Here is a 13,483-nt window from a genome sequence, read left to right on the forward strand (position 1 = left end):
AAAATGACTTTAAGTAGCACAAAGAACCGGACAATTTAAACATTAATGTTTAAATTGTCCGGTTCTTTGTGTTACTTGAAGTTTTTTTCAAGATTTGTTGCCAGCCAATTTTTAACGATTTTTAACTGCAATTCTGTTCACTGCCAATGTTTTTGTACAGCTTCTATTGTCCCAGTGCCTTCAAAACGTTTACTGTATTGTGAAAGCACAACTGTTCTTTTTAGATGTGAACCTGTTTTCCAAATTTGTTGGAATTCACCCCTTTTTGTTTTCTTTTCAATGAGGATTGTGATGCAGGTTTTTCAGCTGCCGGTAATCAGTTTTATTGTATCATTACGGACCGTCTACTGGCTCGAATAAGCAATGCTGGAAGAACGCCTACAAAAAAATTCTTAATCGCCTTACAACTGTGAGCTCATTAGATATCATTTATTTAAGCGTATACTCACGGAATTGAGCCCTTAAAGCCGCTCCAATTTGAGTGCAAATTCACCAAAAAATCCCCGCTGGCAGATATTAATGAAACATTGTGAAAAATTGCTGCATTAAATCAAGGAGCTTTGAGGAAGTCTTCGGTACCATTTCTAAGATTATTTTCTACACTAATGATCCACCGATTTTTCTGTAGAAATGCCCCCATTTAGCAATAAAAAAGGGTTAATACGCAGTTCATGCAGGCAGCGCAAATAAAATTGTGATCAGTAGATGACGTATGTCTCTCTTAGAAGCAGTTTGGCAAGATAGCAAATGTTGGCTTATTTTGAAACTCATAAGTTGTCGGAACTTTAACCTACTTCTTTGTAGTTATCGGTAATGTTACTTTGTTTGGGGGACCGTGAGTTCGTTGCTCGACTGTATGACTGAAATACGATCAATATTGAAAGATTGTTTACTTTTTGTGTACCGTTAGCACAATTATAATTTGAGCAGTATCCCCTCTAGTCGGAAATGCATAGCAACATTCGAACATAGTATAAGAAAGTCACAAACGTGTTGTAGTTCTGACATCAGAGCTGAATAGTTATAACAATTTTTTGGGAAGTTTCTCATTAATATCAATTTGGATTAAAAATGACTTTTGATCGAAGCCGGTTTCAGTCCCTGTCACAAAATTGACGATGTTGCCGAAAGATTTTTGATAGGGATACTGCTATACTTCTAATACCATACCTTAGAAAAAGTTCAATGAAGGATGAGAGCGTTTTTTTATTTAAGCTTCCTTCAATAATGTGGAACTTTTCACTATTCGTGTTTCAGCCCCAATGAAGCCGAGAGAACTGAAAATGTTCTGGCACTGTTACGCTTGAAGCATTACATTTCAGGTAAGCCGTCAAACAGACATGCTCTGATCAATTAAGAGTTTGTTTTTTATTGGATAAAATGCTGAGCCAAAATTACACATCGGTTTTTAATGGTTGTATGCTCAAGTTTACATCAACGGCTGATTGCTAAAGTTTTGTTGAATATATTTTTGACTGATCTTGACTTAAATATCGAAATATTCCGAAATTGTATCTTTTCAATTTATAATGAATTGGAAGTAAGCTCGACCATTATTTGTGAGCTATAAAAGTTTTGCTTTTACTTACTATAAGGAATATTTGACAATTTATCCCAAAACTATAAATAAAAAAAATTTGTCCATAACGTTTTTGAAAAAACTTTTAACATGAATTCTTTGTACCCCTGAACAGGTTAGCCGCAATGCAATTTGTTAATACTTAGTTTGATATTGCTACGTACTGTTGTTACGTGAGCATGATAAGAAAAGTTTTTACTTGGTTTGCTTTGTCAAAACATTGTGGTCATTCGCAGTAAAATCGATTTTGTTGCTTAGTTTTGTTGCGCTGATTTCTTATAATAACTGCCAAAAGATTATATCTTTTCTGAACTAATAAAATATATTTGTTGAATACCGCGTATTTGAAAACAGGAACATTTATTAACCTGTCTTTGGGTTTTGAATATTCAAAAAAAGACCAGCACATATTTTCATGATAACCCCGACTTAAGTCTCAGAGTATTTCAACAGTGAACCACTTTTCAAGAATAAAAACTTTTTTCAGTTCTGAAACATTGCATCTCCACAATAATTTAGGTTTCTTTATGTGCAGTTTTTCTTCAATATGAATATTGGGATCTTTTCCGTTTTGTGCCTCCAGTACGTTATGCAAACCGGTTAACAGAGCACGTATCATAACACAGTAAATTGTTATGTAAAAAAATGGCACGTTAGTCTGGGGGTGTGAATAATATGCACCCAATAAGGGGGCACAAACGGAAAAGATCCGATTATTTTTGAGGTCAGAGAGTTCGCCCAGGATAAGTTTATCCTGTATTGTCTGAAATTTACTGATACCCTAAAATTAAGTCTCAGCAGAATAAAATAATAACTTTGTAGCTTATAATGGGGATTACTATAGTAGTATAAACACTATTTATACATTAGCTAGTTGGTAGGCAGTTATCACCAAGGCCATTTAGCTTAGTGGTTACGGCTAGCTACAAAAATTAAATCTTACAAATACCCAAGCGTTAGTTTGAATCACATATAGAGCAAGTCTTGGTGGCGAGAGTTAAGCTGAACATAATATTTTTCATGAAATAAATTTTGCTCAAAAATCAAGACTGGCAAATTGTGACATGAAAGGCTACTCGGCATCCTAAAAAACGGAATGTTTTTAGACTTATTCAGCTCTGATTTGCTCTGCTACCAACTTCCAAGAGCCTCTAACTCGGCTTGACTATTACTGCTGCCATATTGTTTCTATTTTGACTAGTTTATGACTCGACTGCAAAGAAGCTTTTTAACACGCACATAAAGATTTTCTGCAAATCTTTTCTTTTCTGAAAACAATTGGAAAAAATTGTCTTTGTTGGAGAGACGCCTACAGGTGCAATATAGTCAGCTCAGCTGTCTCTCTTTTCGAAAAGCATTCTTTCGTTTCTAAAATATATCGGCTAAGTTTTTTAATATGCTAAGTTTTCAAAGATTCCCAGCTTTATTTGTTTTCTCTGAAACAAAATACTGTAACCCCTTAATTTTATGTCTTTAAGTTCATTGCAGATAAGAAAAAAGCATTCTATTATTTTGTTTTTGTCAGTACCCTAAAGCAGTGCCACAGATTTTGGGTTTCGGCTTCTTCGATCCGCAGCTTTTTTAAACTTGTACAAAATTGTCTGTGGTCTTTTTTAACCCACTTTTGCACAACAGTAAGGAAGGCAATTAATGTGAGCATCGAACAAATACCAACGTACTAAAAAAATTTTCCCCCTCCTGAAAAAATGTTAAAATTTTTGCAAAAATGAAGAATTAGTTTGTCTTTTTAGATCATGTTTCTCTTGATCATTGTCAATATATTCTCAGTACCCGGGTCGAGGTGTCACCGCTAAAAATCGATAAAAAGATCTAAGATTTTCGGTGAACTTGGGTAAAAGTGTAAGATTTGCGCTCAATGCGATGAATACGGTGAAAAAAAAAACATTTAAGTGGTGAAGAATTTTTTTTCACCGCTTAAAGAGTGAAAGAACATTTTTCACCGCTACCAGCAGAATGCGGAGAAAAAAAATTCAACGCTACCAGCAGAATGCGGTGAAAAAAAAAATTTAGCGCTAAAATCGCAAATCTTACAAATATTCACCCTTAATTTCAACGCTTATCTTAAATTCACAGGAAATATCATTTAATTAAGTGACAGATGGGGCAGTGGAATAAGAAGTTGTTGTCATTCAGGAGGTGAGAGGTTTGAACCCGCGTACGGCAGTTTCTTTTTTGTAAGAAATCCGTTGAATGCGGTGAAAAAAATTTTTCCCCGCAAAAAACCGTAAAAATTCACCACATTCAACGCTAAAAATGCGGGCGCTTTGCGGTGAAAAAAGTTTTTTTTCACCGCTATTCGCCGCTAATCTTACATTATTTTTTGACCAAACCTCGACCCGAGTATTTGTTAAATATGCAATAACTGCTCATACGTAATATTATCGATTTTAACAAAATCGGTAGTTTTGTTCATTTAGCCAATATAGCGCAAAGTATACCAATATGCGAGACAGCTGTTCGGCAGGGCGAACTGATAGGAGTGTGTGGGATGGGATCTACCCGGAGGACAGAAAAGATTTATCCTAGTGTGCTCCACGAGGCCATCTTCTCCGTCAACTTCTTGCAGAAAGGATTCATTCCATTTGTCGACCCACTTCACTTTTGTGACGATTCGGATATTTGCACTGATAAAATAAATGGTGGGTTTTGAAGGAAATTTATGTGTATGCTAGATTAACTTTAAATTATATGATAAGTAAACGTTAGGAAACTTCAGCATTACTGAATACTTAAGTTATATTTCGTTTCCAAATTTAACTTTTACGTAATTTAACGTGATCTGTACTTTTGCATAAAATCCTGAAAAAGCTTTGCAAAAAAAGCCTGAAATCTAAGCTAAAACCACTCTTCTAATTTGACCAACTCCTCAACTTTCTATTTTATTTTATTTAACGTCGCTTATAAATTAGAGCAATTTGGCCTTAACTCTACTTTAAACCCTTTAAAAATTAGCCAACTAAGGAAGTGATAAGGCAGTCAAAAAGAGTCTCGTAGGAGTTGAGGTAAATCTCAGATCATTTTATTTTAACTGTTAAGGTTAAAAAAAGATAAGTGATATGAGGTACAGTTAAAGAGTTGTTTAAATTCATGAGCTCAAAACTTTTTAAACTAAGTTATAGCTGATTCATGCCTACGGTGCGGGTAAAATTAGGATTGTTTACAGTAAGTTGCTTCGGGTCTTTTCCGTTTGTGCCCCCCACCTTCAATACGTTATGCACCCCCCAATTACAGAGCACGTGTCATTACATGGTAAACTATTATGTAAAAATATAGCACGTGCATCCGGGGTTCCAAATAATATGCACCCATTAAGATGCGGGGCACAAACAGAAAAAATCCGTTGCTTTAAATAGCAAAAGTCACATAAACATTAATCACGTAAGGTGAATAGAGATGACAAAAGTAGTAAAAATGTAAAAGTTCAACGAATAGAAATTAATCTGCTTTGGTTTGAGATCGACAATTAGTGGTAATTCACTTTATACTGTAAGGTAAAGAAGTCTTTTTTTCAAATGATCGAAAATTACTGTTTTTCTTCGTTTTTGTTTTTAACGTTTTTGACTTTTCTGTTTTTCCTGTAGGACTTCCAAACTCTGTTTTTAGGACGCCAGCTACGTAAATTTTTAGGTAAAATCATTACAACTGCCAATTGTAACGGAAAACAAAACTAATACATTTTCGTTTTTTCATCAATTCTTTGAAGTATATTAATCACTTTTCGTGACATCGAAGAATTAAAAAACCGGCTTGCTTTTGAATTAAATTTTTGTAGTTTCTAGCTATTACAGGTTCTTAAAAAGTTGTTGACATGAACTTGGTCTTGTTAAGATTCCTATGATAATAATCTTTTAATGGAGCACTTCTTGGCGTTAAAGCGTCATTGTAATTTGTTCTTTACATTTTAAAGTTTTGCTTGAATCAGCTTTACACTTTCTGACCCGACTTATGTTTGTTCAATAGTTTGTTTTCGAAATAAAAATTTTAATACCGTCAACTCGTCAACTTAAACGCAAAAATAGTTTTTGTTCCCAGATCAAAATCTCGACTTATGAAAAAACCTATAAATTACGAGGGGGGAGGTAAAAAAGACTTTAACTACATCGTCGAGGACCCGGTTGAATTTGAGCTAAATGTTTTTCTTGAGTCTAACCAAAATCTTCTCATATGCAAAATTGAGCAAAGTGTCTGCCATTTAACAATCAGGTAGGCATTGAATTTTGGTTTTTTTAAAAAAACATTGAATACTTTGCTTAATAATAAAGCGTCAAAAAAATGGTTCTTTTGCAGTTTTATTGGATTAGAGATGACAAGTTCTGGTTTGGTTTACAGCCAAGCTAAAAAATTTTTGCCAGGTAAGGATGAATCGATCAATCTTCAATTTTCCAAAAAAAAGTTTCCAAAAGTTTTTATATGCATTTTACCTTAACAGATTAACAAAATCTTCAATTAATAAGGTAACTTTTTTCGACATTTTCCCGTTGTATTCAGTAAAATGATTTTAACAACAAGTTCATACTCAAAATGCTTAGTTTTTCTTCAACCGGTTTGTCAACAGAAATTTTCTCTGCTGCGCTTTGTGTATCCAGATTCAGCGTTTGTTCAAATTCTCTCAATTCGTCAATATGATTCTTTTAATACCTCCTTTTTTATTGTATTTTTTCGAGAATGAATACTCGTTTTGTGAATTTTTTCGTACAAATTAAGAATCCAAAACACTAATTGCGCTTGAAATGCCCTAAATCACGTTAGCATTTGGACTTGAGACAATTAATTAATTGATATGTTAACGGCTGTTTTAGGTGTTCAAAAGTTTATCAAACCTATCTTGCAAAACAAAAGAGCATTTTAAGTAGGGAACTAAACAATCTCATATATAGTGAATTGAAAAAAAATGTATTGAAAAATAAAATATGTACTCAGCTCGAACACTCAAACCAGAAATCGGAAGTGAATAAAAACTGATGCATATTTTTTTTAAAATTCAACCGATCTCATATCTTTCTTTCAATTTAATGATGAGATTTCAATCAAATTCTTGTAGCAAATGGGAATTGCATTAACAGTCTTGATGAACAAAATAGAGATACAAAAACAATAGTGTTTTTGCGAACATTTCCCCTTTCTGTAAGAGTTTTTGAATAAACTAAGTCTTGAAAAAAGTTCACAAAATTTATTCCCTCGTTTGCTCAAAATCGAAGTCCTATAGAATGATTTTGTGACCTTTCAAGTCGCGTGCAGAAAATGTATACGTCTATTCAAAACTTGCAAGAAAATTACTAGGTTTTTGAGATATTTCAATTTCAAAAGAACTACGCCAAAGAAATCACGTGGAATGTTTTCCACTGGTTGAAATTCTATCAACTGCAAGTTTCTATTTACGTATGGTCTTTCCTCAAAAAAGTTTTCTGAACTAAGACGCTTCCTAATTTCTTGCAGATTGCAAGATTTTGAATCGAGGTTGAGTTTTTTCCATCGATTTAATTTCTGAAACTTAGAGCATTAATTTGTTGCAAAAGGCTCATTCTAGAGCCTTGATTTAAAATTATATCAGAATAGATAACTCGCAAGGATCCTGCAAAAAACTGGCAAGTTTTGATTAGTTTACAAGAATATGATATGCAGTTATAAAACTGCGCCAACTACTCCCAGGTTGAAGTCCCAGACGGAAAGTCGATATGTTCAGATCCAGATGAACGCACAATGGAGGTGTCGTGCGTTCAAGTTTACATAGTCTTGAAACACGGAAAAACGCACCAAAGTCTGGACATGAACGCACGAAAGGTCTGATGAACGCACGAAGGTGTGATCATTAGCTTGAAGCAGATAGCGAAATTATCTGGTTCAATAGCTTGAAACATTTGCTCCGATAAATAGGAGAGGTAATAGGGGTATAGTCAGAACATGTTGAGATGACATACTACAGATATGTGCAGAATTTTAAACAAAAACCAGGCAAAAATTTTTTAGGCACCCAGTTTCAATCCATGTTTAATATAACCTACTTTTTAACTGAAACAGTTTGCTACATATGACTTTTCATCGAACTAGCTTACAGACTCATGTCTCTGCATTGTGAGTCTGTAAGGTTCCATTTGAGTCTCTCCAAACGTGAGACAAGCATTGACAGATTTTCATTTCAACTTTTTCGTCTTGGTGTCCGTTTTTTTGAGAGTTTTTAACTTTATTGCCGCAACGTGTCTTGAAACTTGAAATTTATGATAAGCAAGCTAAGTAGCAATTAGCTAAAGCAAGTGGTAAAATGAGAATTAAAAAGGAACTAATTCTGAAAACTGTTGACAAAACAAAAAACAAGACCAATACACATAATTGGTCTGTAAATTTAGATGAGTTATTTTCTTACTTCAAATTCTTGTCAACTAAATGTTTTTAAATTAATCATATTAATTATCAGAACATTTAGTGACCATTTCCTAATTTTCCATATTTTTTCTTCCAGTTATTTCTTGCTTCTTCAAATACCGGGCTCTATCGTCTTCTTGTATTAGATGGCAATCTATTATTGATGTTTCTGTCAGTTTTTGGTAATTGTCAATTTTCTAAAAATGAAACTCCAGGTGAAGATTCGATTATTTTTATTACAATTATTTCTGGCAACTTATAAATGATTTTTGGTCTGAGTTTTCGAGCTGGATCATCCCTAATTTCACTAATTTTTAGACGCCAATTCATGTCTGAATGATGCCGGATCCCCAGTGTACCAATTTGAATGCAGAGTTGATGATAATGGAGTTGCAATCAGGCAACCAAAATGTCTCTACGGAATTGTGAAGCCAATTGCCAATGAATCTAAAGATCAGTCTGGGCAATACACTGGTTGCAAAGGGGAGGAAATTTTCGTGAATGTGACTCATTTCAGACCCCAAATAACTAGTCTGATTGAAAACTACATTTTGTGATTTAATCTTTCTAATCAACGACTTCAAGTTTTCACTATTTTACATCACAATGCGTTTTGAAAAAGTTATTAGAGTTGCAACTATGCAAATATGTAAAAAAGCAAAATTTGAAAAAAAAGTGGATTGCAAAATTTCTGAATATTACTCATTAATTCACGCGAGCTCGGGCTTTGCGATAAAAAATTGTGATGACCGCAGTGAGGTCTGGTGAAGAAAATATATATGCTTATGTTATGATCTTAATCTTATGTTTTTTAGTAGTGAATGCGATTAAATTACTTATCATATTTTTGCCAGTGAATTTTAGAGAAGCATTTGAGAACTGCAAGGAGTTACAATTTGTATCGTTTAATTCTTTTCGCTGAAACTCTTACAGGAATTCAACTAATTCAGCTTTCAGGCCAAATTAACCCAAACTAAAAATACCAAATCAGATGAAAATCCAGGTATTCCCCCTTCATAAACGCTTCTGCTTCCATTGCCCCGTCAATCGTCTACTATATCTTGATTTGTTCTACCAATTGAGCGCATTTTTTACAGCTTCAAATTCTTGTCAACTAAATATTTCTAATTTAATCATATTAATTATCAAAACTTGGATCATTTCCGTTTGTGCCCCCCAGCATAGTGGGCGCATATTATTTGCTACGACCAGACACACGTGCCATTTTTGACATGATACTTGCATAATGTACTGGGAGGGGGGCACAAACTGAAAAGATCCCAAAACTTTTTGGTGTCCATTCTCTAAATTAATTTCCAAACTTTTCCCCATTTGCTAAACCCTTTTTACCAAACGCAGCCATAAAAATGTGCGATGTTTAAAATCAAAGCGCCTTTTCTGAAAATTGTTTGACTTGATAAAAGGCGCAATTTTCCAATTTTCAAGAAATTAGGAAGCAAAAATCTTTTCAAAGTTTGCGCTCACTTTGCGAACTCAAGCTTTTTCAAAGCAAAAGCTAAGCAAACACTATGTTTTTTGCATCATATAGGCACCTTGCAAACACAAAAATATGTATCGAGAAAAGTATGTAAAACGTTGCCTTCATTACATTAAACTCTTTGTACACCATAAAATATAAAAAACCTCATTCATCGCATTTCTTGCAAATTTCAGCAATAATCCGACAAATTTAGTGGTGATTCTTTGCAAAATCTAAAGTAATTATGCTGCTACTGTTCTCTCAAGCTTAGAATTTTTCTGCAGGAATTTTTATTAAGTTATACTCTTGAGCGACTTCAAGTTAATAATTTTTCAATGCTAGAAAAAGATTTTTACAGGGGACCGCTGAAACTAGATGTAGAATCTTTATATTTGTTATATTCAACTAATTTTTTTAAAGAAGAAGCACGAAAAAATCCTGTTCAACAATTTGGATATGAATTAAACTTCCTTTTCAATAACTTCTAATTTTTTTGCGGGATATTCTTGGAGATGTTGAAAAAAATGATTAAGATTGCTCTGTGTTGAGTCAGTTTAAAAACCAATTAAGACCTTAAAAGATTTTCATACAAATTTCGCAGTGCTGCTATTATGCTATTACGATCGAATTTTTTCCCAGAAATTTTAAGAAACTTTTTGATTATAGGCCTCCTAGTACTTCAATATCGTTACAAGGTAAAATGTTAAGCAAAAACACATTGAGCGGTTAATATACTTCATTTACTCAGCAGATACGTAAATGCGCTTCAGGTCAAATTCCAAATAAGTGATCAAATTAATTGAAGTTTAGATCACAGATCGAATTTGTTTTTGAATTAAAATTGATAGTTTGAAGAGGTTACAAATTTGATTTTAAAGCGCAGAAATTAATTTTGCAAGAGAAATGACACTACAAGTTTTCTTTTATTGGAAACAGGGTAAAACCCATCACCCCATCATCATTTATTGTATGAAAAAAAATTAAGAAGCAAAATTGTTTGTAATTTTATGTTAATTCCTTAAAAGAGAAGTATTCTTTGTCAATTGCGAATTGTTGGCAACTGAAAATATTATGACAATATTATTCTTGAGTAAGTTGTTGTCTATTAGACATGAGAATTGGCAAACAAATTAATCCGGTCACGATTGGATTCATTTTTCATATCAGGTTTGACCAGAAGTTTTCTGAAATATCAATAAAAACAGGAGCAAAACGAGCATTTGCTGGTGACCATTTTTTAAATAGTTGGTTAGCAGATGATAAGAAGTTGTTGGTAGGTGAACGTATGCATGGGGTTTCCCGAGAAACGTTTTTTGCAATTCTGACCCAAGATTTTTACTGTGAACCTTAGATGATCCCTGGAGGTCTGGAAGAAATTATGGTTGACGATGGTGTCGGTTTTGATAACTAATATGGTTGATAAAACTTTTCAATGTAGCCTACAATGTTTACTGGGCAAACAATAGTAATTATACCATAATGGGGGGGGGGGGTATATTGGAAAACACCCAAGAGAAGTGGCTTTGCTTAAAATGGGGTCCATATGTTGTTCATTTAGAACAAGGTGAAAATTGAACCACAGTTGACAGTGTTGACAGTATATCAATAACGCAGCAAAATTTGACAAACATTTGTTTACATAAGAAGGTAGCCCTCTTTTGGAGTTTGTTATTTTTGAGATGGAAGACGCGATGTTTACTTAAGGTGTTATAGTTTGATTTAATTTTTTAAACTGAGTAAAAATGGCACTCGAGACGAAATGATATGAAAAAAGCACCAGAAAGAGACACAAAAGAGAATCATTTGATGGCAATATAATTTGAGAGATTTAAAATGAGAGATAGAGATAAAAATTAACGCGTTTAGCGGTGCTGTATAGTGCGTGAACTTGGTTTAGATCATCACTTTGAGTAGAATCTTCTTACTGCAAAACCATATGGATAATTTTGGTCTAATGTTTTTAGCTGGTTCTGGGGAGTAGTCTGTAGAATATAGAAATTTAGAAACGTAGAAAATTGAACTAACCTTTAATATTTGAACCGTATAAACCGAATCCGAAATTAACTTTGATTCAAACTATAGTATTAAAACTTAGAACATTTAACTTACCAGTTTTATTAAGACAAGAGCAAATTGATATAAATGAATCTTTGAGAAATGGTACTGTTAAACAATATTCGGTTCAAAATGATGATTCTAGATAGCTATTATTAGAGTCAGATTATTCTCTTCAGCATGTTTTAACTGATTTTGAAATCTCTGGAAGTGTGAATGATTTCTTAGAAAAATGCAAAAGCATTCTATAAATGGTATTCCTCGCGACTGATTTCTAGGAATTTTGTAGAAATAAACCATATTCGATATCCCGTACGACCATCACTATAAATCATGGTGCTCAGATTAGTATTGTATCTTGATTTTTCGCACGGATAATGATTATAAATAGGGCTGATTTTTGAGCCGTTTTCTTAACCCAATTTCCTCATTCTAAATTCACTGCTTATTATACAATCCTCGTTATTCTCAGCGGTAATAGTCTTTCCTTAGTTTCGATTATTCTAACTTCTTAGGACAAATCGATAGAGTCGGTGTAGACTCAGAGATCGAATAGAGAAATAGAAAATAGTTAGTAGACTTTTTGAGAACACAACTTGGTTGAATAAAACTTTGATTTAGTTAGGAATAAGGTCTGTGGTAACTTTGAAATCTTTAATTTCTAAGTCAAGTAATTTCTTAGAGTTATAAATTGGCATTAAACCAGAACTTGACATATCTATCTTAGGATACATAGGTGGTTTTACAGAGATCAATCACTATTAGGTTAAGTTAAGATTTCCCGGGACTTGGACTTTGGAGAAGGGAACTACAGACGCCTTCAAGACGAGTGCTTCTGAGAGTATTAATCGGCCGCGCTCCTTTAGAAGACTGAATAGTGAAAGCCACTCTGAGGTCGGGGCTGCCTGATCGTTGATGACTTGGCGAGCTAAGTTAACCCATGTAGTATGGAATGGCGAACCAGGTAGACATTATCACTGTCTGCGGTAGCCTGAAGTACCTGATGGGCAATGTCATAGTGTTCTATTCAAGTTGACTAATACTCGTCTGGTTGGGTTGTGGAGTGAACAACGACGAGCTTCCCTTCATCGTCAAACTTAGTAGTTTTAGGATCTTAGATTGATGTCTTAGTATTAAATAGTTGTATTGGGAACTTGGTATACTTCTCAATCATAATGCCACCTAATTCATAATTGTTTTCTGTTCCATATATATAGGTCTTAGCTGAGGTTAGACAACTCTCAACCGAACCTTAAAATTACTGTTTAATACAAACGACTGCCTCCAATCTGAATCTTAGGAGTAATAGAAGGGCCTGGTATATTCTTTTCTGTTATTTTAAGATAATAGGCACTCGAAGTTACCACTACTCTAATTCTCTGTTTTAACGAAAATTTAGATAATTACAATTGTTGGGATTTGAATAAGGAATTTCCCCCACCCCAGTTTTTTCAAATTCTACACTGGCGACCACAGAGGGATACTTATTGTTAAAAAAAAAAAACAAATTTTATCAGAAACTAGCAAAAAAAACAGTAATTGGGTATAGAATAAAGATCGCGAGCCGGGCTCACGAACTGTCAGTGAAAACCAAAAAAAAAACTTTTGTACTAACAAAAAAAGATAAATTAAGAAATAAAGACTGATCCATGTAGAAAAGTTACATCAGCACGGCATTAACAAAAATTGGCTGCTAACTTACACAATAGTGAAAAAGTTTTAACTTTTGAATTACTGAGAATCCAAATCAACAACTCGTAGTTTCTAGTTTTTTCTTTTGATTTCTGTTTTGAAAAAAAAATCAAAATCACTGACACGGGGGGTCTCAAAACGAAGGCAAAGTGTTTGAAACAGTTTGGTGAGAAAGAGAAACTAACATTACCAGCGTAGAACACAATTTGAAAAACAAATGGCAAACGCAAACAACAACAACGCCCAGCAGCAAATCGTAGCGGCTGCTCCACCGTTAACTCCTTTACGTTATCCGA

General features: G+C 33.9%; 1 protein-coding gene across 1 annotated transcript; it reads left to right on the forward strand.

The window, feature by feature from the left end:
• Window positions 1-1,257: 1,257 nt before the first annotated feature.
• On the forward strand, window positions 1,258-8,520 carry LOC142358517 (uncharacterized; the record flags this gene model as incomplete). Its single annotated transcript, XM_075409911.1, has 3 exons — window positions 1,258-1,322; window positions 4,018-4,239; window positions 8,279-8,520. Coding segments are annotated over 3 exons (526 nt in total), but the record flags the coding sequence as incomplete, so codon positions are not given.
• Between the last annotated feature and the right edge of the window lie 4,963 nt (window positions 8,521-13,483).

The sequence above is a fragment of the Convolutriloba macropyga genome, unplaced genomic scaffold (assembly GCF_964194025.1).
Source record: "Convolutriloba macropyga unplaced genomic scaffold, txConMacr16.3 SCAFFOLD_3606, whole genome shotgun sequence".
Classification (NCBI taxonomy): domain Eukaryota; kingdom Metazoa; phylum Xenacoelomorpha; order Acoela; family Convolutidae; genus Convolutriloba; species Convolutriloba macropyga.